We start from the raw sequence: 25,360 nt of genomic DNA, 5'->3' as shown, positions 1-25,360 counted from the left end.
ATTAAAACCATAATTAATACCAGTAGCTTTTAGTTTGTGTATTTATATTATCTCTATCGTTGTGGTAAATTATTTAAGAGTAAAAATATAAAAAATTATATATACTCATTCAAATATAATTCCTACAATTGTATTACACCCCACTATGGAATTGTAACTATGGTCAAATATTAATTGTTCTACATTTTCCATAAATGTTACAGTACCAGACAAAGCGATAACTTACACTATTCGAGTTGAAATGGAAAATAATTTTTATCCTATCAAAATGATTGACTTAAAAAAAAAACCAAATATTATCCTTTTATTATACTTTTTTTAATGAGGTTTTCACGATTTTTTAATGAATTTGTAACAACTTTTCAACATTTATTACTAAGTTTAACTAATCTTTAAATAAAATAGTTCAGTATTCAGTCTATTTAATTATATCTATTCATTACTATTTAGTTTCTTTTCGTACCTAATTGTTCACAAATTTATTCTAAACAATTTTGAAATCACCGTGATCTGCAATCGTTTATTTTACTTGTTTGTATTTAATCGAGGAACGAAAATATTCAAATTCGTTATCGCTTTGTTAAAATAAAACACAATATTGACGTTTATAGTTACAAATATTAGTTAACACTTTCAATACAGGGAGCGACTGTTAAAAGTTCTTCATATATTACTGAATAGACATTAATTTTACAAAATAGTTATTAGAACAAAATTACGCGATGTTATGAAACCTTGCCATTTTTCAGTAGATAAAATGAAAAATTCATTCAGTCGGAAAGTTTTGCACGATCCTAGAAATCCAATGCGTGTGACTGGCCACTGATAACAGGTTTATCGCTCGACGTACCATAAGAAAGGGTTAAGAGTGTATTTGTACTAAAAAATAGGGCTGGAACTGTGAAATTTTCACTACACTCGAATATTCGAATACTTCAGTGATTCAAATATTTAGCCAATATGATTCAAATACTCTTCGAATACTCAAATATTCGAATATTTTGTACACAGAAAAGTATTTCAATATTCGTAGTATTAATATTTGAATAATGTAATGTGGACTATAAATTACATTCTTTACGTTTATCATTTCTTTTTAAACTTTATTTTCATTCAACATTCGAGTTCCGATGTATTCCAAATTGACTCGTAGTATTCGAATATCGTTAAAATATTCGATATTTACTCGTAACATTCGAATACCTACAAAATATCCGAATATTAAATTATTCGGATAGTTCCAGCCCAACTCAAAGTCATTATTAGACAGTCAATATGGGGTGCTATCATTTTTCCAATCTGTAACTTAAATGAGCCTCACCTTTCCCAATTAATATTGAAACTCAGAGATAATTTGTTAGTAGTAATAATAGTAGCAGTAGTAACAGTAGTAACAGTAGTAACAGTAGTAACAATAGTAGTAGTAGTGATAGTAGTAGTAGTAGTAGTAGTAGTAGTAGTAGTAGTAGTAGTAGTAGTAGTAGTAGTAGTAGTAGTAGTAGTAGTAGTAGTAGTAGTAGTAGTACCGGTGGTGGTGGTGGTAGTAGTAGTAGTAGTACTAGTAATAATAGTAATAGTAGTAGTGGTAGCTGTTGTAGTAACAATAGTAGTAGGAGTAGCAGTTGAAGCGATAATATTAATTATAATAATAGTGATAATAAAATGATATGTTGATATAAAACTTTTCCAACAAAATGTTAACCCTTTGCAATTAAATATCACTTTCTGATGTAATATGAGCACAAATTTTGATATCTCATTAAATGGCAAATGAATTTCAAATGTTCTGTATCACAATGTTAATAATATTTTAAAATTAAACGTATTGATTGATCTCGATTTATTTATAAACCGGAATTAGAAATATACTCCCCATCCCTCATATGGATAAATATTCACTCTTTTGAAATATAAAAAGAACGAACCTACAGGCACCCAATTTCTATTTCTCAAATAGGGACAATATAAAAGCATTATAATTGGTGTACCGTTTTTGAACAGTTAATATTTTCTCTCCCAAGTATATATGCCTACATTTACATCGACAATTTATACACGGGCTAGAAATTATATACATTTTCCCATAATATTGTGACTACATACTTTTCTGCGAACAAATTTTCTATTATTTACGTCTTTTGGATACGTGTGTTCATATTACAATTGACTCCACAAAAATGAACCTACTAATGCAGGCACATTAACATCGTAAATAGAAAGTAGAATGCAAATATAATTAGGCGACAAAGGGTTAAATATCAGCATTTCGTAAAAATAATAAACTAAAAGTAAAGTAATTGTTGTAAATCGATTACTTTACATTAACGTATCATTTTTTGCTTTTTTTCATTTCTGCCCACAAAATAATAAAAAGAATGTATAAGAAAAATTTTGTTAATTATGTAAAACTCTTCCCACCTTTAGTCAAAGTAATAGTAAAACATACTATTAGTGATAACATGTCGTTGATGTCACTATACCAAAGTATACATTAATGATATGCCAACATTTTTTCTATGAATTGTTATGCATCTCTGTCTGAAGGAACGATCTAGTAAAATAGTAGAGAAGATAATAGTAATACTGATAGTAGAATAATACTGATAGCACTAATAGTTATGTATTGTTCCTACTCATATCTGTAAATGTTAAAAAAAATAATGAAGATAGGGTATAGGTAGTTGGGAAATGCGCCTAAAATTCGAGCGTAGCTGACTAGCTTTCTATATTGATTTTTATATGCTGTTAGATGTCGGAAAGTGGATGTAAGAGTTCAATGAGAAAAATGTCTGTCAATATTCTTCTTTCGATGATTTGTAATTGTGAATATGTTAAATAATCACATTGGACGTAATGCTAAACTCATACTTAGTTGTTACTTTTAGTTGATTATCATTTTACCGATTATTAATTTTAATAAATTGCAAACGCATAGTTTGATACTAACAATGGAAAATGACAATTTAGAAAAATCTTTCGAATGTGAAAAAATTGAAAGTGGAACTAAAAACCTTATTTTAAATCCTTGAACGAACTTTTCCAATACTTCTAAAACTATATAATTAAAGAGGCTCAATTTTATAATAAAAATAATGCTTTTACGAATGATAACACGTAGGTACAGATGTTTATTTTTTTTTTTTATCGTAAACTTATAATTAACTAAAAGTGATAACTGAACATGAATTTTACATCGCAACCTCAGCTTTTGTAGAGTGCAACACAAATTATTCATTCTGACTTTCAAAAACGAATTTACATGCCCGAATCGGTAAAAATCGGTGTTACAAAAACCTTGGAATATTTACGATCGACTTTTTTTTTATACGTGCTCTACTCGGCAAAAGGATAAAAAGTTCCCAATGAGTTTTTCACCGTGAACGAATCATTTTCTCGGAAAATATTATTAAAGTTTTTGTCAATTAGATTGCGTACTCCATCGCTTTTATTTCTATAATTATACATGCTGTTCCTAAATTACTCGATCAAAATTTACCAACGAATTTTACTAATTGTTCCAATAAAAAAAAAAAGTAAAATACAACAACAGATCTACAATTGTTTTTCCTTCGATGATTTTTAGGCAATTGACATCAACACGTCATCGTTCGCGTAGCAAGGGACTTTAAAGTTGTACGTCACCGAAAGTGTTCGAAGTAAGCTCATTTGGCCAACACACAGGCTTCAAAATATCGTTTGCCAACGGATATTTTCTTATCTCCATATGGTATCTCATTATGATTATTTACATTCCGCAATGGTAACCAAGTAACATCCAAATAATTTTCATATGCTTGACAATTTATCATGGGACTTGTATTTGTACATTTGCTCATCCATATGATTAGTTAAATAAACAGTTGAAGTTTGATTAAACAGTTTCAAAATACTCTTGCGTATTTAAACACTGATATTGCGTTACGCGTTAGCGGTCCTTGTGGATGATGCAATCGCGTAAAGATTTCTAATATTCGTAAGAAACCGTCGAGTGGCACTTAAAGACCACAAACACGATAAAAAAAGAAATGGAATTTTTCAATATTTTTTGTTTTATTCCTATGGAAAAATATTTTTAACATATCAATGAGATTTTTCTGATGAAAATAAGATTCGTTCACGATACATAGTTACCCTTGAACATTTTATCTTCTCTCGACAAACAGAGTACGTAGAAACAACACGAACAAATTTCTTATTGCCTTGAATTTCAAGGTCAGGTTTCACAACAATTCGTCCGTGAAAATCGTGCTAAGTATCGGTTCGCACCCTGCGCGTCGAATAATCGATTGATCAAACGTTTCGAAACAATCGGAGGAAGAATTTATGTTGCCAGTAACATATTCACCCAAATCGAAACAGATATCCTGTGTTCGAACATCGAAGAGTTCGAAATCCGAATTTAGTTGTAAAGTAGAGACGTGTGGTTTCTTTCTATCAGAAGTGATTCAGTGAAAAAGGATATCAGTATATCGACAGACACGTGTCGAGGATTTACGGATGTTGTGAAGTGGAATTTGAAATTCATGAAGGTACAGACCGAAGGTATAGACAAAAGGTAACGTGGTATGTATTTCTCAGGCAAGCACACAGGCAGGGCTCGTAGGGGGGACTGACCTGAGTGACAATGGGGCTGTACTCGCTAGCCGTTGTACTGGCCGTAGATTTTATAGTTCCTGCTTCGTCAACTGCGGCAGAAACCGCATCTGATGGTCTACAACTGCGTCTCCTCGTAGTGTCGTCTTTATCGCGTCCAAAGTCGAACCTTCTTGCCTCGTGTCTACTACCGAAAACGATCTCGCTCTCTGTCTTTTCTCTTCTAGGCCTCTGAAGACCATCACGGTCGAAAGAAAAGTCTGTAAGAACCGGTTCACCGGTACTGACAGCATTGCCCTTTTTACCAGCAATGCCGGCAACACTTATCTCGCTTCCGCGACGATTACCGCTTGCGAATATACTCGACCTTGAAGAATCCGACTTCTGTAAATATGCAGAGTGTCTCGCGGAAGGAAAAAAATCTGAATTCTCACGGCGGAAAGCACGTGCAAAAGCGCTGGACGTATTGCCAAGCTTCGAATCGCTTTCTTGTCGTCTGTGCACCGGCTTTAACTGCTGTTGTTTCTGATGATGCTGCTGTTGCTGCTGATGGTTTTCGTACTTCCTACGTGATAACTGCTGCTGTCTCTTCAAGGTTCTCTCAGTAGACGACGAAGAAAGATCCTCGCTACCAGACTTATTTGTATCAGCCGTCTCTTGCGGATGTTCTTGTTTCATCTTATCCAACCTTTCGTTAAAACCCTGGAAGAAGCGGGTGAAATCCCACTCCTTCAAGAGAAGCTGCTCGTCTGCCTCGGAGCGCCGGTTGCTGCTAGCCGTAGCGCGATCGTCTGACATCTGACTAAGTTTCTAGGGAGCGCGCACGAGAATAATAATATGGTAACAAAAAAAAAAAGAAAAAAAAATAACACAAAAGCGAGAAAAAGAAATGCGTGCGGCGATACATAACGTGAGGTAGCTGTGATGGCAGTGCAATGCAATGATAAAGTTAATGTAATTGCATTTGCAACGGTGGTGACATCGTAACCAGCAAAGTAAATAACAAAATTGCGTACTGAATTTGGTATCGCACAATCGTTGTCTCTATTATCGGTGCTTCGATGTTACACGTACCCGCGTAAAACAAAATCATGTTCGTTCGCAAACTGCGAATGAATGGTCAATTATAATTAAAGAAAATTTTTCTCAGTAAAACTTTCGACAAGACTTTGTACGTTGTCGAATACTTTGTTTCGTGTTCTTTGTACCAAGCGTTTGTTCTCCGTTTATTTACTTTTTTCTTTTCTTTTCTTTTTTTTTTTTTTTTTTAATTTTTTTACTTAAAACGTTTCATTGAGGTTTCACCACCGCAGCAACAGTACCTATGACAACACATACTCGTCAGTTGTATACAACTGTGCAGGAATGTATCGTGTAACAGCAAATGTACAGACAACGCACCATGGTGCCTCGTAATTGCACAAGATTCAATTACAACAAGAATTTGTAATGAATAAACACAGGTGAACAAATATTACTGACTTATCTCTGGATATCAATAAGCATACAATATAGATACATAAAATGAACAAATGTACAATGCAATCGCTTGTATTTCCTTCGTTTCTTTCGTTTCGAATTAAATCGAGTCTTAATATTAAAAAAAAAAAAAGATTATGAAACGGGAAGAGAAAACAGAAATACATCAATTGCTCTATCGAAACATAATTAAATAACGTAAGAGAGGAGGTTACATTCAGTCAGTATGTGGAGATATCGATTCATATCGTTATTAATAAATGTAGATAAATCTCACATAACATTCGAAAACGTATCAGAATAAGACTAAACAATTGGACCTCAGCTTGCATTACATACTCGTATAGAATACTTACCCGTTTCATGACTAGTGTACGATCTGATTCTTCCTCATCGGGCGTTGGCGGAAGTGGTCGATTTGGTGCACCACCTAAAGGGAACATTTACAGCTTTAAATCTCGAATAAATTTTCAACAATAGTTTACAGCAGAGAAAATAATCTAAAACGTGCGATGGAGCGTATGTAAATTGCCACCCTAAAAAGTTTCAATTACTTTTGGCGTTACAACACAGTTTAAAGAACAAATTATTTAGTTAGGTGGGCCAAATATTAAGATTGGCAGATTATTACTTTCGAGGTCGAGGATTACACTTTTTGTACAAGTAACACGGCCCTTAAACGAGTTTAAATATGAAAATTTATACAGAACTGTGCAAAATAACAAATTCTCATACTCAATGTCATTTAAAAGTCGTATTGTTACAGGTCGTGCACAAAATTTACGTAGCCCTGTTTCAAAAAAAAAAAAAAGAAAATAACGCCAATAGCTTTCAAATCTTCGAAAATATAATCGTGAAAAAGTGATATGCCAATCGTAGTGTTCAACCCGCTTAGCTAAAGAATATTCTCTTTGGGCGTTTTGTGGATTCTAATAACAGCGTGCGTATTAAATGAAGAAATATATTTTTGATCATGTTTATAAGAATTGTGTATAATGAATTAATTTCATTAATAAAACATATTTTCTTTTACAGTCCAGTATTTTGATTTTCTTACCATGTTTCCAAGCATTTATTTAAAAGAAATGAGATACCAAAATAAATGTTACTCCTTTGCTCGGAAAAGATCTATTTTGCGATTATCCAATTCATACTCTGCGATTAAGATTCCGCGACAATTGCTCGACATGTATCGGTTGGTTTCGATGTATGTGAACACGGTTGTTAGTACGTTATATACGTACATATGTATGTAATCTATTCCACGCCAAATCGCATAAATTAAACACTATAATCATCGATACCTCTCAAATTCGCAACATTTACTAATAATCTCAAGAAACAAATTAGTGTAAAATTTGAACAACGTACACGATACTGAATATCTTGAAAATTGGCAAAATACTCCGATGAATCATCACATTGATATCCATATTTACGCTATGTAATTGAGAATGAAACGATATATACAGTAAACATTGGTAAAGTCAATTTTACCACGTAGCAATTATTTACATTATCGATCTTCAAATAAATGGAACTGTTCGTGAACATTAATTTATATTCTAAAATGTATGCAGATTATTATACGGCACAATTGATAAAGACAATGCAGCAACAAACAAAATAATTGCCAAGATGAAAAAAGAATACAGTGTGCATAAACGCGCACGTGCCGTACTTCATTTTCATATTGTGCGGTATATATATAAATATTTTCGAAAAAGAGAAAGGGAAAGAATTCCTGTTTGATGTCCTACCTTTGGGCTTACCTTGGTGGTGTGAGTTCTGGGCATTATGTGAGGACATCGACGATGGATCTGTAGATGGTCTGAAAGGAGAAAATTCGGGTCTGCAGCAACGGATATAGAAATGTGGAGACACATGATGGCGCACGAAGAACACGGAATGCGTTGCGTACGTTGCGTGGCGATGCGACGAAGACGTCGATGCGAAGCGATATGTTGAAGCGTAATGAAAGATGAAACGGAATGACATTAGTATGATTAATTTAAGAACCACATGTAGAAAATAAGTTTTATAGCCATAACTATGGGATACTCTTCCTTCGAGTATTGTATTAAATATTTATTTTTAATTAAATGTTGAATTAGTAATTCCCCTGTCTCTGGTTGTTAATATAAGAGAATTGGTCCCGGTAACTGTTAGGACAGCGATCAAATAGACAAAATTCTATTTTAGTACATTAGAGTTTATTAGGAGTCCTTGCACGATAAATGTATAGGATCCTGCAAAGAACGAAACAATAATATATAAAGTTTTCACATCGTTGAAGGATTCTATCGAAAGAACGATAATATTTATTTGAAATATTTGTTCGTATATCGCAGCGTTGAAAAAATTTAACGAAAACTAGCAAGGTCTTCTTTCGTCGATGTTAACACACCAAAACCAATAAGTATGTTACGAGTTAGAAACCATTGTATTAAATATTTGAAAGTGTCTATGACGTTTTAAACATGCACTTTGGTGTAGCAAAGGACAGAAGTACTCCATTGTCGTAAAAAACCCTAACGTACCCTAACATACCAAAAAAGGACCTTTGTCGCTGTCTCTAATAGTTCCTAGGAGAACTACTTGGAACACTTGATACGGTTCGTTATATCAAATATTTTCAAAACTATAGGAGTCTCGGAACAACTTATTTAACAAGAATTGCACCGTATAAAAAGTTATATTTTTATATATCAATGATTCTATTAAGGCTACGCAAATAGTAAGATTTTTTACACGGGCACGAGAGACTTTTCTACCACTCTACTTTTTGTATTAAAGAATTTCTATAAACAATTACTACGGGACGCGCAAACTGTACATTTATAGATTGAAAATCTCCTAATTCTAATTAGAACTTGATAGCGATTAAAGTAACATAACTCCACGTTAGAATATGGTCTCGATAAACTATACTCTTACACGCGTATAAATATAAATAATCCATTTCTTAAATATCTCCAACTACAAAATTATTATCAATCCCTTTTGCAGTGCACATCTTTTGTTAACCAAATCGTTCCTCGACACCTAAATCTTTAGAAATGTTTGAAGTTTAATTAAACATAAAATAAATAGTTCGATGTCAATTAAATAGAATAAACATACTATTCGTCAGTATATATACTTAACAAATAATTAATATATTTATTCGGTGGTAATTAGTAGCAAACATTTAACATCTTCCCAGAGACCAACATAACAATTGTTTATAACTCGATTAATTACATAAAATGTTAGATAAACTAGGTTTCTACTCACAAAGGTTTCGGTGGGTCGCTCGCGAGTAGAGTACCATCGTTCCTCACATTGTTTCCTCCGGCATCTTCGAGATCATCATCGCTATCACTTTCGACAGATAAAGCCTGTAAAAGGGACAAATACATTTACTTTGATTTCAATATTGCACCGTGCAATGAAACATATTAACATTTACGTATTCCTACACCATTTTAAATTCAAAACACTCCAAATTTTTTGCACGGTGGAAAAACAGTAAAAATACTCGATAAAGAACGGAGTAAACAACGGCAAGTCGCATGGGGCATTTTAAACCCGAGGATAGCAATTCTCGCTTTCAAATGACAATTTTTCCATACCGAATTAAAACAACAAAATTATGCCCACTATGTTTGATATTTATTCAGAACGACCAACCAGACGACTCACACAGCCAACAGTCCCAGACAAGAGCAATAAGATAAGAAGACGAAATCAAGTTTCATCCTCTAATGAAAATTAAAATTTCTATACTAGTCACCTCTTTGTTAGAGTATTAAAAATGGATCGAAATTGCCTAAGAAGTTAATAATACATATATGTGTGTAACATGATAGATAAAGACGCGACAACGTTCTTTTAGTAAATTAGAATAAATGTTCGTCGTATCGATGTCGTCGATGAATACCGGATTCAGTCATTTTTTCCGTGTGAGCAGAAATTAATACCAATCAAGGCACTCGATCAAAGAAAAAGACTTGGTTACTTACTACTCACGGAATAGATTACTGAGGTCCAACGACATGTCTCTCGTAGACCAACAGTATTTTGTACAAAATATATTGTACAAAAATCATTGCACTCTCTTAACAGATGGTACAGCAGGATTTTTATACCAATTGTATATTTGTCAACGTATAATGCGTCAAATTCAAAATGTCCTGCAAGACTTGACATTGTTCTTTGTTTGAACATACGTGTGATTATAATACTTACTTGATCAAGGATGCTAGAAGACTGCGGCATTTGTTTGTTGTTTTGATCATTGCTGCTTGCTGGCTGAACGGAATTTGATGTCGACGATGCAGCAGGGCCCTTGTGCTGTCTGTTCGGCCTTGGCGGGGCCTCTGGGCCCTGTGACACACCAAGCTCGTTGAGTTGAGCGGCCAGCATGTCCAAGTCCTACCACCCACACGCACACACGCACAACCCCGTTAGTCACTGTTTCGAGACACCTCCGAAAATTTTCTAAAAGCCACCACCATACAGCCAGGCAAGGCAAAAAGAGAAAGAAAGTGGCAAAGAAGACAGTATATGTCACTCAAGCAACGTTATTGACACTCAAATTTTTATCAGTATCGTAAATATGATCACGCAAAACGTATTCGATGTGTAGTAAACATTAGTTTGCATAAATTTGTATCGAACGTTCAAGTGTACACTCATACAGTACCGAAATAGTAATTAAAATAAAGATATCAACGTCCGATAATAGGACTTTAATGTCACTTTATTGTCATTGTACTGTCGTATTTATTAAATTTTACCAAAAGTTTATGTCGTTTTTCAACTTATTACGAGTTGAATAGAAGGCTTTCTACTTTGTCAGATCAGAAAAATCACTCAGAAATTTAAGTCATTGGAAAGTACAATATTGAAATATTTAAAAAAATATTTGTATTTCCATTGCAACAACATTTCTAGGACCATCGTTCATATTTTTTAAAAACCAAAGAAATATTTCTGTAGTGTTCCATGCTGTATAAGAATCTTTATGGATACACAATTCTTTTCAATTTATTTCAAGTTATTATTTCCTATTAGTCAACTCGCTTCAACGCGTTTACTAACGCTAATTGACCATGAACTGACCGATCGATAACGACAAGTCACTTTGATAATCCGCGTATAAAGGTTACTGAGAATACCTACTGCTTTTTGTCTCGAAGATATATTAATCAAATCTATTGTTTGAATTATATCAAATGTGTCAAATAGACACAGACTGATAAAATGATAAAACACTTTACCTAAAACTTTAAACGCGTTTAAATAATCAGTATGGTAACTTGATGACTGTTGCAATGGAATGTTTCATTTAAACGATGAAAAATCTTATTGAGAATAATTTTTAAAAGAACAATTTTAGCTTTATATATTTTCTTAAAATGCAAACTTTAAAAGGAAGAGAATACTCGTGTCTTTACCTTAGAACCTAAAGAATATTGTTCGATATATATTAAAGTATTTCAACTACGGATAAAACCTTTGTACTGAAGTATATCGCAATCTCTATTGTATCAAGTTCTATAAGTGTTAAAATCTGATAAAAATATAGAGAGTACATTTCTCGAAACATGAAGGAACGTGTTGTTTGCGCATCTAAACACTGTATAACTATACCAAAGTGAGAGCATACATTCAGGTGATTTGAGTGAAGCATACGAAAATGTAATATTGTGCTGAAGCGATAAAAACATTAAGAAGATGGTGATGGATGAACTTGTTAGACAGAAAATTTAAAAATCAATTAGTATTCTGCGTAAAATTAAAACAAGCGAATCGCATTTTGGTAAAATGAAAGATTGCTCTATGGCTTATGTAAAGTGATTGTTTCGTAAATTACCGGTACACATAATTGACAATGTTACGTGTAAAAAGAGAAGTGAGTGTGATTGATCGTATGTATAAATGTAAGGTTAAAAATGTAACATGTAAAGAGAAAAATAAGTGTTGTGTTCTTACCTCCGGCCTCCTTGGCGGCAGCTACGGTACGTGTGAACATGGAAAAAAACAAAAACCGAATAATTTCAAATTCGAGTGCTAGACGCGCGCGCGTGCATTGTTTCTGTGTATACGTGTGTGTGTTGCCGCGTACGTGGGTGCGTTTGTGTTTGAGCGCACTAAGAAATAATTGTGAGTTTGTACTTGCGCGACTATGAACGTGCACGCCATAATGACAAAGGAGAACGAAACTTCGCGTGCAATTTCAATTAAGTATAAGAATACAGCAAAAAAGAAGACACAAGAGTGTATACATAAAAAAATGTATTACACAGAAGAGAGTTGGGTCAGTGAGAGACAGCGAGATGGCAAAGTAAAACAAAACTAGCATGTGCCTTTCTACAATTGTCCTAATCCAATGTAGTTTTCTGACTACGTATATTAGTTTTTTTATTGGCGTAAGGTAAATGCCGAAAAGAAGTTACAATATCAAAGAGAGAAATAGATGTAGAATTTCTCCACGTAAACAAAGCGAATGAAGCCTACCATAGGTTTGAACACGTGACTATTTCTTTGTGACGCAGATTGACCGCCAGAGCTTCCACTACCGCTACCAGCAACGGGTGGTTGATGATTGGAAGGTGGTGTGGAAACTTTATGCGGTTGTCGTGGATCGTCTCTAGGTGTCGGTGGTAATGGCCGAGACGGTGGTTGCGGATCTGGAACTACTATAAAACACAAAAAGCAACTGTATGAAATTCACTGTTTCGCTATTACAACTTTAAGAACAGTTTTGTCTAGAACAAAAGAGTAATTAGATACTCGATACACTATCGAACACACCGATTAGTCTGTGAGGAATGGCAGGTCGTGCAGGTGGCCCTGGCTCTGGTATATCTCTTTGAGATCTGCCACTTGGCTTTTCTTTAGCAGCAGGTGGTTGAGGAACTACTTCTTGAGTTAGAGTCCTACCTTCCTGAATTTGTTGGAAATTTCTACGCAATGTATCGCCACCAGGAGCTTGAACGATAGATGACGGTTCGCCAGCCAATGCTGGCTCATCTTCTTCATTTTCACTACCACTATATCGATAATCGTCTCTCTCTATAAAGAAAACGATAGATAAATGGACGAATAGCTAACAAGTTAAAAATTATTCATTAAATTTCTCACTATTTTTTGTACCTTTTTCTTGTTTGCGTTTTTTACAGCGATCGATATGATCTTTCAGTTGTATCCTAACTTGTCTTTCAGTCGGTTGGTCCCGGATAAAAGGATGTTTAAGAAGCTGTTCCGTATACGGCCGTTGATGATAATCTTTTACTAGCACTGTTTCAATAAAACCGTGGAATTTCTTTGCCCATTTTTTCGACTTCAGTCTTGGTGGCGGGTTACGAGGAATCAGAAATAAGGCCTTTTATGAAAATAAACACGAAAAATTAATTACTGTTAATTTTTCACGGTAATAATAACATATCGCGAAAAAAGAAAATTGCAAAGTTTCGAACACTTGCCCGCATTGGATGAAGGTCACAAAGTGGAGGTTGTGATTCAGCCATTTCTAAAGCGGTAATCCCGAGTGACCAAAGATCACTTCTATTGTCATATGTGGCATCTGGATTTTCATCACAGGCTATTACTTCTGGAGCCATCCAATATGGTGTTCCAATAAATGTATTTCTTCTACCTATTGTCCTGTCTAACTGTGCACTAACGCCAAAATCAACTGTAACAAAAAAAAAAAAAAATAATTTAATAATTAATATATATTAAAACACGAATAAGATTATGGTTTCTGTAAAAAATGAAAACGCACCTAGCTTAACTTCAGCATTGTCGGTTAACAGGACATTCTGCCCTTTGATATCCCTGTGAATAACTTTATTGCTGTGAAGATAACTAAGTCCCCTCAATATCTCTCGTGATATATAAGCAATCCATTCCTCTTTCAAGCTCTGGCCCTTTGTTGACTTGACAAGATCTGTAACGGAGCCAGCTCCGCAATACTCCATAACCAACCATAACTGATCATCTTTTCCAGGCGATGACTTCTTCACGAAGGCACCATAATACGTTGCGATATTTCTGTGATTCGAATACTGCAATACAAACGAGAAACAATTTTATTTTACTCTTAACAACATATCTTTCTCCCAAAAACAATTTAAATAATTAGTACTCACCCGTTTTAATACATTTATTTCTAATTTGATTTCTTCCTCTTCGTCCTGAAAGAAAGAAAAAACAATAAAATTACAATATATGCAAAATCATCAATGTTCAATTGTATTTTTATAGCAATATTGAAAGCGTCGTCAATAACTATCACATTTCGAATAGTCATCATATTTTGAATGTTCAGAATCTCTCAATATTTGATACTTTTAAAGAAACGAATCGTAGTTACAGAAATAGTGAAAATGCGTGGATCAATTGCGAAAAATTGATGGAACTTGAGGATTTCGTTTAAATTAGAATGGATATAAGGAATAACGTCGCTCTTTAACTTTTTTTTTTAACACGTTAACGACTACAACACGAAGACGTCACGGCAATGAGGTCAGCGATTTCAATAAAGTTTCATGTGTTGAATCTAGAATAAAAACAAAGAGATACGCAAGTGTTTAACGCCAATACACGATATTTATGAAGATATTCGAGACATCTGCGAAAGGTCGGGCATCGATTTTAATAAATCATTGTAACCAAAAAGAAAAATAGTGTACTTTTTCAACTGCGAAAATTAAAATTTAAAGATCGAAACTACTCTACAAAATAGCGTATCTGCTACCCTGAAAACGATTAAAGATACAGAAAATGGCACGATATATACGCATACTACATCGGTAAAAAAAAATTATAACAATGCCAAAACAATGTTCAATATTTTTATAAAGACGAGATAGCGAAGTATTTTCATTCTGAATTCGCAATTGATCGTAGTATACTTATTCGACGCTGCTATTGTACACACATTGACAATCAATAACGATAAAATACAAAAAAAAAAACATTGTAACGATCTCATATGCGAAAATCATTAAAAGTGATCATAGTTTCTCATCTTACTAATTTTTCCCCTAGTGTGCATTTCAAGGGAAACTGAAACTAAAGATTCCGCAGCTAAAGAAAAGAAGAGAAAAATAAATTCGCAAGTCTTATTTTTAATTGCATTACGAATCTGCTTAGTTTCATCAAAATCAATGTCATGCACTCCACGGAGTGTTCCCTGTTGGCCTTATTTCGATATTGTGCGTTGTAAAAGTAAAACCGTATCGTTTGACATGCGGCAATTAGTTTTAAAGATAAGTAGGAGTACAGTAGAGTACAGTGAACATTATCGAACGAAACAAGCATGAAAATCGAATAAGTCCATTCCTCGAGCTGGTCGTTCGAGGAGTCTTTATGCCCGTCATAAACGTGTATCATGAAGAGAATACCCGAACAAGCTGTCCGAAATTAACAGCAAGAGCTAATCGGGAAAGGTAGAATCGCCGTGCAGTCGCAGAACACGCGATATGTCGTATAATGAGTGGATAATTAAAAGAAAGCCATACATTAAAGCGGAGTACCGGAATGCAACTATTGACTCGGGACTATGATCTCGTTGGATGGAATTTTGTAGGCGGTGCAATGACTGTGAGTAGCGGAGGTGGCAAAAATTGATGTACAGAAAGTGCCTGGAGGGATGCTTAGAGATGATTTCAGAGTGAACCTGTTGCTCGTATTTTTACCAAGTGATCGTTTCGGTATTGAAAATCCCCGTTAGACAGAACGACGAGTCTGGAAACTGTTTCGAAGGGTTTTAGGCACTCTCGTATTACGCTTCAACAGACTCTTTTTGTAAAATTTGATACGCGATGGAATGTGGTATCCCAATAACTCGCTTAACTAGTCGTACACTGGTTTCAGAATTTTCCTCCGTGTATCGAAGAACTCGTTCTTCATTTACATTCGAATGCGCGCTCCTTGGTCTTCCTCTGTACGCTGTCAGGGCGTAAGTGACCATTATGTCAAAGATTCCACATTATCCACGGAAATATTTTCCGCTTTATAAACTGCGTATTCAGATACGTTTTACATTGTACGGCCGAGGAGAGAATTAAATGGACAAATAGTGGAAACGGTTATCGTTCAAGTTCGATCGAAGCAGTCCTATTCGTGTCGACTTAAACTTATTTATTATGCATCCCCATGATACATAGTATATTTAATCAGCAATTAAAGTTTATACGAACACTGCGTTACAAATGAATTGCATCTAACGGACAAGTCGTTCGATTTGAAAAGTAACAATATTTGGTGCACGTATTAAAAAGAAACGTATATTACAAATAATAAGTGTTCAACGTTACCGTAGTTCGTTGAAATTATTGCGCGATACACTATTTCTTAATTTTCCAATGAAATCTCTAACGAGTATTTCAAATGTTGACTGCAAATTGTTAAAAAGTTCTGTTTTGTTATGTCACTTATTCAGTGAAACTTCAGCATTCGCTACGCTCCGTGAATTCTCTATTGAATTCAAATCCGGATTCCACGGTACGGAAACATCTAAAATCACTTACTTTGCGTTGTGACTGATTCATCTGTCTCTTTCGAAGATGCCTAGTCTAGCGCAGATACGTGTAACATCGCATTTAGTTTTATTTGAACCTGTTACACGGTATTAATTATTACGCGGCAGTTATATACGTACGAAGAGAATGTTAACCGAACATTTAATTCATTTTTAAAACGGATTACACACATTCCTCGTAAAATGTTTCCTTTCGATCAATTTCCATCGAACAATGCTAAAGACGAAAAATAAATCGAACCGCAAAAAGTCGATAGTATTCACAAAAGCATTTAGCACACTTTGTTTCTATCCGTTCTTGAGATCGATCAATTTTACGGGATCAGCTACGTTTTTATTAACTAAGTGTATTATTTCTAGTAGTGGTAAAAATATGATTTTTTGAACATAAATACTCACTTCTGTGACGTCCATAACCTTAATGGCTGCCAACTGACCAGTCTTGGTATGTCGACCCTAAAAAATAAAGAACCGGGTTGTTATTATCATGATTCTTTAACATATTAAACTATCAAAAGTAACGTCAGTGTACCTGAACATAATATTAAATAATATAATCGACGAAAATAAAATTTAAAAAATATTAGAAACCGCGTCTAATTGGATCTTCCTTTTTATAGTAATTTCCACTTTCAAGCGATAGAATCTGGGCCGTCAGAACGCTCGAAAGCAGTGTAGGTAAAATGAATCCAAATAAAACGTATTTGTGGAATTCAGAAGTAACGTATTTGAATTATTATTAATAATAATAATCCGAATAAGGTACTGTCTAAACTAATTCTTATTTGGAAAACTTCGTTTAACTATTAATAATATTCTTACAAATATCTAGTAAAAATACAATTATTATTTTACATTATAGTGGTCAACACACCGATACGCGTACGAGCAACGGTTTAAAATTACGATCATTCAACACACGTAATGCAAGTCTCGCTCGCTGTTGCGCTATCTCGCTCGCCCTCGCTGTATCCCATTCACTTTCCTCGTCGGATGGTACACGCGATGCTCGGACTTAGCTCGAGATAAAAATCGCTACCTACCCCACTTTCAAGTGAATTGGCGGTCCCAATGTTGACACTTAAAAGCGGGAATTACTATACACTAATTTCAAATCTCTCCTCCTCGAAAGAACTCTCATTGCCTCTATTCCCCACTCTGATTCGGCACTCATTTTCGCAATGCATTTTCATTGTCCTTTCACGAACTCGTTCGTCCCTCTCTCCCTACTAACATCTCTCTTGACTCTCGTCCAATCCATGGATCATCAAAATGAATTCGATTCGTGCAGCTTCTGCCCCGTTCAGAAACCATTTTTCTTCTTTTCTTTCACCGCCTTGCCCTACTAGATAACACGAAACAAGTTATCGTTATCGTCATTTTTATCTGCCCGTATCCTGTTCTTAATTCCGTAACGTAATATCTTACTGGTCTATCTCTCTCGCCAATTCCCTTCAGAATTTATGGATAAATTTTACACGATCGTTCGACAGTGGTGCAACCACCTTCCCTATTCATATTTACTCGTTTATCCTTTTTCGACAATCGATGCGATTATCCTTTCCGTCCGTTCTTCCGGTCAGCTTTCTCTCTTCACACGCCATTCTTACGTATCCCTCTGTTCCTTTTCCTTATATATCCATACCCAATTCGATACTTCATCTGCAGTGTACACCAAGAGTATTTACTCTCTTTAATCCTTTCAACACCACACTCACCTCCTCCATGCTTATCTCGTCCACTTCCGTCCACCGCTGCTCTCCTTGACTCCTTATCTCTTTGCAGGCTCTCTTCTCTCCACCCCTCCCCCGTAAACTTGCACAGTATCCCTTCTACATACTCGTCCATACTGTGTTCTTGGTTAACTTCTTTACTCTTTCTTCTCTCTTTCCTCACAATTATAATATATCTATTCATTTTCTCCCACTCGTTCTTTTCACACACCTTATTCTCCACTCCCTTAAGGCTTCTCCTACCTACTACTTCTCTCGCGAAAGTGTTCCGACGATATGAAACCCGTTGAATCGCTTAATTGCCTTAACACTTTGCCAACCGCCCGAGTTACGCCCGATAAAGCGCCGAGCACCGTACACTTTTCACAAACCGCGTGCAATAACGTGGCCTGACATAAACTTCTATAACTCCTGTAGTATGGAGATCGATAGCGTGTAGTTTTAAAATAATACTCATCGCCCCTCTTTCAAACCACCGAATCGAAGGACAAAGTTACTAATAATTTTATATTTTATTTTAACTCCCAGTGGTTATCGAAATGTTACACGCGAACTAGATAACGGTGTATAAAATAATTGAAAATAGTATTTCGTAGATAAACCTGACTCGATTCATTCAGAGAAACATTTAAATGATTGCTAAGTGTTACTTGAAATAATCAATTCTGATAAGTTGGAAAATACTTCTTGGTTTTGGTATTAGTAGAGGCAATCAGATTATCACTGATAAGACAGCTTGTCGCGTTGATTGTTTTACAACGTTCGTTAAAGTACTGCAGTAAGCGATTCGGAGGAATTAGCTATTGTATATTAGTGCTGAAAGTATGACTAATAAAATTCCTCTTATACTGAACGTGGAATTCTTCATTGGAGAAAGCCTTCTAGATGACAAAAGAACATAATATTGCTTTAAAGTGCGTGAATGTCAATCCATTTGTTATTAAAATACCGGATTCAAATGTTAATAATCGCTTCGATCGAAATATTGTCTCAAATGTTTGGAAACGTTTGGATCACAACTTCAAATGTTTATTCACTATTGCCTATTTCTAGTAATTATTCTCCCCAGTTCTGGTACAATTGAAAAGTATAAACAAAGAACATACGGAAACGAATTTTTCCTATAGTTCCTATATCGGAATCGGAATTTTCTATAGATAGCATGAATATGTGTGTATACTTCTCCCCGTTATGATGGTATTTCCTTTATACAGTTTTGTTTCTCAGATTGTCACAGACTCAGGACCGAGCTGAGCGAGATACAGTTAACGATGGTGGGGATAACTCTGTGATAATTCGTATTGTGAAAGTTAAATTGTTTGACTATATTCTAATGTAAATGGTTTATAATTTAGTGTGGTTCTTGAAAAATTTTCCTATCGTTGCAAGTTGTTCGTAATAAAAATACCTTTTGTAGAAGGAATAGCAACGAAAAATTCCAAAGCAATTATTTCAAGCTATTACAATCATTTTTTGTAGGCTGAGAACAACATTTGTTTCTTTCGATAAAGTTTTATTGTACTTTCCGTGCAAGGCTTAATAGTAAATTTATTGTAAAACTAACACCTCTATAATAAGCAATAAAATGACGTTAAAGTGATAAAATTGCACGTGCTTTTTTATTGTGCTCGATTAATTACGTAGTGTAGCAAACAATATCGCAAGTGTATGTTATAATTTATATAGGATTTTTCATAAAACTTGACCACTACGAACATCTACGTTGCTTTCAATAACGGGAAAAAGTATACACTTTTTAAAAGGGACTATCCGATTTCACTAACAAGATATTGTAACAAAGTTGAAGACGAATTCAACGACCTACTACAACACAGTCTTTAGATAAGATGTACTAATATTTCCAAAGCTAAGAATGACCACGTCAGTGCACCGTATGCGGAACATTCGCGATCATACAGTCGGCATATTCACTGAACGCCCATGGGCGTTTGTCGCACTCGATGAACGAGTTCGTTGAACTCGCATATGGTTTCGCAGCACCGAAAGTATTAAAAATTGTGTATACGCAACTGTACCAATAACGTCCAATGACACAAAAGTATGCGTTTATTATCATATTGTAAAGTAGCGTTTTATTGAAAATGTTTATTTTTTTATAGTTAATAATACTCTGCCGATTGATTAATATACGTTACAATGTAAGAGCTCGAGGAAAACTTGCGTTAATATTAATGAATTCAAAATGTATATTACAAAATAGATCTAGTACAATAATATAATATGTGCTTTTTTATACTTAAATCAATTGTTTTTAATGATTACATTCGTTTAAAGTCATCTCTCATTTAGCTTTGTTTTCGATAATTCGATGATCGCTATTATCAATTTTAGTAATCCAAAAATCGATCAAAATCGAAGACACGGCACTGATCATGCGTATTTATGCGCCCGCGTGTTTTATTCGTTCTCTGTCGTCATCAGCAGTAGGTCATCGTACTCTTCTTCGCTTCCCCTGATTATCTATCATCGCATAGCACAAAAGTAATGTTAACAATCACGTATACGAAATTTATGTAAGAAAAAATTACACACTTGCGAATGGTTGATTTTCAGCCAATACAACCATAGACCACGTACTCCATGCTACTTAAAATCGGAAAATATTTAATTGTTACTCTTATATTTGTCTCGAATAACATCCTAGTATATGAAGTTACGTCACTTAATATATAATTTTAATATATAAAAGAAACGCCTACTTATCTAATTCACTATTATATGTGTTCACTCAATAAATATCGATAAAATTTAAAAATTCGAAAAAAGGAATACCAATTAAAAGTTTTACCATCATTATTCAGAAGTCGTATTAAAACAAAATATTTCTTACGATTTTCTCGGATAAACTACTGCATTTGCTAAAAAATATATTGCCGCCATTATAATAATAACCTTAAAAATTCAAGGTCAATTTTATTTCTCTTTTCTTTTAATTGCAAAAAAAGGAAAAAATTCAAAAAGAATCATCAATAATAAAAGACTTGTTTTCTTGCACAAAATTATTAGAATTTTGACAAAATTTCATAGAATTACTATTGAGAGTAAAGCACTTCCCCCTCTTTATCCTTCTGCTACTATACATACGTGTATACTGTACATACATATACACGGGTGGAGATTCTTACGCGGCTTCATCCCCCTCTAAGCGCTGCGTTGTGTCGTATGGAATACGCCGCACACATAACGCGGCATTACCGTGTATACAATAACGGATAACAGAGTAAAGAAAGCACAATGTACTTGACCAAAACTTTAAAACTTTTTTGTCAGAAAGGAGGAAACGTTGCAAGGTAAAATACGTACAAATTAAAGCAAATCTAACCATTGAAAAGTCAAAAGAATTTGTCGGCAGATTTTTCATAACAAATTTCGATCAAATTAGATCCGCAAATTTATCTATAAAAGCTATACTTTTCACGCTGTATATATCTCACGCTTCCAGTTGAGATTCTCGACCGCTTATATACACGACTGTTTTTCACACATGGCTGTCCATTCAAGGACAACTTTGCTAAGAATTTTTTCAAGGTGAATCACTGTCCCCTTCAATCTCAACTACAGGTAAGATTAGACATCTTTTTATCCTTGTACTTTAACTAATACGAGTGTATACCTATGCATATATGTATACAAATATTTTTTATGTATTTTATAATACACGACAAGCATGTGTTTACACGTATAATAATCAAGGACTAACATTGTAAAACGTGTAAAAATAAAAGTATCAAATATGATAAACAGTATTAACAACAATAAAAAACAATAAACATAAGATAAAACTGATAAGACGTAAAATAGAAGTTAATCATATAGAAAAAGTTACACATCACACTTTTTTCAATTATCTGTTTACCTAACATTTTCATAGATTACTTCTCTGACTACTACCATAATTTAAATAAATATCTAAATGTTATACTTTTAAAATCAGAGATTATTAAATGTGATTAAGTACCTATTATTATAATTCTAGATCATATAATACAATTTTAAATCTTCCATGAAATTATTAATTCAAGTATGATGATGATGATGATGATAATGATGATTATTATTATTATTAATATTATTATGATTATCATTGTTATTATTATTATTATCACCATTATTATCATCATCTTCATTATTGTTGTTGTTGTTGTTGCTGCAGTTGTTATATACACAATTTAAAGAAACACAGCTTTTCTCTACTATTAAATTGATTAATTTTCTATTCAAAGTTCCTGATAAGATAAAAGAGTAACACTTGCAAATCTATTATTAATGAAATTAATATACTTACTTTATAAACTTGACCGTATGTTCCATTGCCGACCACTTCAATCAGCTCAAAGATACCTGCAGGTTCCTACAACATACAAATATCAATGCACTTCTAAAATATAATATATAAACATATCTTACACGCAACACCGCACACGCGATCACACGCGATCACACCGAGAGAGAGAGAGAGAGAGAGAGAGAGAGAGAGAGAGAGAACATTTTAATGTATATATACATAGTACATTATCATCTCAAATGGGCACACACATGTCATATAAATCTAACATTCTGAAACACTAATATTTAACAAAAAATAAATAAAAGAAAAATTATATTTACATTTCTAGAAATGTGACAAGGTATATTTTAATTCAATAATATAATTAAATATAAATTATTAATGAATTTTTGTATAGAATCAGATGTTTGTTTGACTAATTATCTCTATTCAAAAAGATTTGTTAGTTTCAAGCCATCCAAAATAAATTCATCCATCTTCTAACATTTTTGATAAATTAGATAATTAAAAACATATAATAGCATCATTGGTTCAGTAATGCTATTATATTAACATGCGCATTAATTAACAAAATTTTCTAATTAAGAATAATTGAAATTTTAATAACTAAATTTAAAATTATATAAATATGTAACTCATTAATACTGTTACATTGAAATGCACACTGATTAACAAAATTTTCTAATTAAAAATGATAGAGGTTTCAATAACTACATTGATGATAAAAATAAATACATCAAACGCAATCATTTTACTTAAACCTATATCTACATTTCTATTAAACACAATACAAATATGATTTTCCAAAAACAATGAAACTTTGCAATTATGTACAATATGTTCTACATATGGCATGACAACTTTTAAATTAAATTTATGAAAGTTCCAGATAAATCTGCAATTCCCACTATCTTCCAATATGACACATGCAGGAAAGTAATTACAATAATAATATTACTCTTTCTTAATATGACTACATCTATCTAAAAATGGATATTTTAAACAAAAATTGTATGTTGTAATACCTATTTACGATATTATATGTCAACGAATTTGACGATCCATATAAATCACTTCCGAAATGATTGTCAATGAAATATAAGTCATATTCATAACATGTACGGATTTTTCCGATTTTAGCCAACACAATATTAATGACAAAAATTCAAGGAGAACTTCTCCCTCCCGTTGTTCTACCGAGAAGAAATAGTCATCGTCTGTCTTACGAGGTTAATTACCGAACACTAGATTCGTTGAAAGTATACGGAGAACTACCGTATTCAAAGGCACCGAGCATCAAATATAAAATACCTATACGATAAGTAGACTGAAAATAATACATATTTACGTACCTTCAAAGCGTTTAGATCAATGTCGTCGAGCGAACAGTTGACGCTCGGTGCCAAATTATGCGCCATCTTGATACACCACTTGCGCTCCTCGCGTTATCTCTCGTACTCGAGCTCGCTGAATCCACCGTCTATCCTTTTTACTACGTCTCCCGTTGTTGTTCTCGTTCTGGCTCTCGGTATAAGCCGGCCAAAAATTCAAGGGTGGTGAAAGAGAAAAGTATCTTCCCACAGTTACACTAACACGAAACACTAAGATCACAAGTGGTAATTCTTGTTAAAACGATCCAGCGATATTTTTATGGAAATTTAATCGAGAATAGTCCAGAGAAAGAGGAAACGCGCGTGGCAATAGCACATGGCGTACGGGAACTCTAACGATCAACCAAGAACCAGTTTACCAATCAAATTGGAAAATGATGTGCACCTCCATCACGTTTCGTCTGGGTTTTTCATAAAATATAATCACGTTAGTTACGCATAATCACAAACACCTTATTGCCCGGTCACAGCGCCAAGCGCTGGATCGTATCGTCATAACGGAAGCGGCACAACCGAGCCGAGCCCAAACACAACGGCGGCAGTCGTTCTACGTCCTGTCTTACTGCTTGCTGCACGCCTCTTTTCTCCCTCCTTTGCGCTCTCTCGTCTCGCTCTATCTTCTTCGTTCTTAAGCGTGCGCACACATACTTTTCTTTTCTCTCTTCTTTATGCAGAACAAATATTTTCACCGTCTTTGTTTTTCGTGCGCTGCGTGATTGCACACCGCTACTCCTTGACGTCACAGACCGGGCTAACCATGATGGCGGCGAATATTCCCCTTCCTAATTTCCTTATCGTTATATGAAGTCAACCAAAAATCAACTTTGTCATTACCACGTTGATTCCCTAATTATAATCGATAAATTGTATACGTATCTAACGTATTAATTTATACTATTTCCATTCTACATGCAACGTTAAAAACATTTCTACATAGAACTACGTACTTTTTATTAAACAAGATTATGTATAAGTGAAAATGACTGAATCACGCGTTTAATTTTTTTTTCAATAATAAAATAATAAATAAAATATTAATAAAAGCAAGAATTTCATTCTCATAAATAAATATATTTTATAAAAACAATATTATTGTTTCTAAGTCTCCATTGCGTTACACTCCTTTACACATCTTCAATTTTTCTTCATTTACACGAAGAGCACTACATGTTATATATTTATTTGAAAAATATCCAATTTTATTGGAACAATAACAATTATAAATAATATTATAATTAATTCAGTCGTAATACTTAAATACAAGTATTGTTTCATAGTACAATAACTTATTATTTACATTATGTAATCCTAACTATGA

General features: G+C 34.0%; 2 protein-coding genes across 16 annotated transcripts in view; both read right to left on the bottom strand.

The window, feature by feature from the left end:
• Positions 1 to 24,747, bottom strand: part of Msn (serine/threonine-protein kinase msn) — a 40,866-nt gene extending 16,119 nt beyond the window's left edge. For 2 of the 13 annotated variants that reach the window (XM_076326386.1, XM_076326442.1), the window contains exons 1-15: positions 24,004 to 24,746; positions 22,649 to 22,714; positions 17,009 to 17,065; positions 14,214 to 14,258; positions 13,847 to 14,129; positions 13,545 to 13,756; positions 13,216 to 13,444; positions 12,874 to 13,134; positions 12,577 to 12,758; positions 12,052 to 12,072; positions 10,303 to 10,488; positions 9,349 to 9,452; positions 7,833 to 7,924; positions 6,429 to 6,502; positions 4,615 to 5,403 (exon numbers count right to left, since the gene is read on the bottom strand). In XM_076326386.1, coding sequence (XP_076182501.1) covers positions 4,615 to 5,403; positions 6,429 to 6,502; positions 7,833 to 7,924; positions 9,349 to 9,452; positions 10,303 to 10,488; positions 12,052 to 12,072; positions 12,577 to 12,758; positions 12,874 to 13,134; positions 13,216 to 13,444; positions 13,545 to 13,756; positions 13,847 to 14,129; positions 14,214 to 14,258; positions 17,009 to 17,065; positions 22,649 to 22,714; positions 24,004 to 24,069 — 2,667 coding nt within the window. In that variant the 5' untranslated portion in view covers positions 24,070 to 24,746. Of the gene's footprint in view, positions 1 to 4,614; positions 5,404 to 6,428; positions 6,503 to 7,832; positions 7,925 to 9,348; positions 9,453 to 10,302; positions 10,489 to 12,051; positions 12,073 to 12,576; positions 12,759 to 12,873; positions 13,135 to 13,215; positions 13,445 to 13,544; positions 13,757 to 13,846; positions 14,130 to 14,213; positions 14,259 to 17,008; positions 17,066 to 22,648; positions 22,715 to 24,003 lie in introns of all 13 variants that reach the window. The other 11 variants (XM_076326395.1, XM_076326405.1, XM_076326449.1 and 8 more) reach the window with 11 other exon arrangements.
• LOC143149143 (uncharacterized) lies at positions 17,485 to 18,817 on the bottom strand. Of its 3 annotated transcripts, none has more exons than XR_012992712.1 (2): positions 18,038 to 18,817; positions 17,485 to 17,954 (listed from the first exon to the last, which is right to left on the bottom strand). XR_012992712.1 is itself a non-coding variant. In XM_076316274.1 (2 exons), the coding sequence occupies exons 1-2, from the start codon at positions 18,524 to 18,526 to the stop codon at positions 18,216 to 18,218; spliced, it is 255 nt and encodes an 84-aa protein (XP_076172389.1). In that variant the 5' UTR covers positions 18,527 to 18,817; the 3' UTR covers positions 17,485 to 18,215. The 3 variants fall into 3 exon arrangements, 1 of the variants encoding a protein (XP_076172389.1); XR_012992713.1 differs by having other exon boundaries at positions 17,485 to 17,951; XM_076316274.1 differs by having other exon boundaries at positions 17,485 to 18,271; positions 18,328 to 18,817.
• Positions 24,748 to 25,360: the final 613 nt, after the last annotated feature.

The sequence above is a fragment of the Ptiloglossa arizonensis genome, chromosome 1 (genome assembly GCF_051014685.1).
Source record: "Ptiloglossa arizonensis isolate GNS036 chromosome 1, iyPtiAriz1_principal, whole genome shotgun sequence".
In the NCBI taxonomy this organism is placed as follows: domain Eukaryota; kingdom Metazoa; phylum Arthropoda; class Insecta; order Hymenoptera; family Colletidae; genus Ptiloglossa; species Ptiloglossa arizonensis.
Note: the sequence above shows the minus strand (reverse complement) of the source record. Positions and strands in the feature narration are given on the sequence as shown.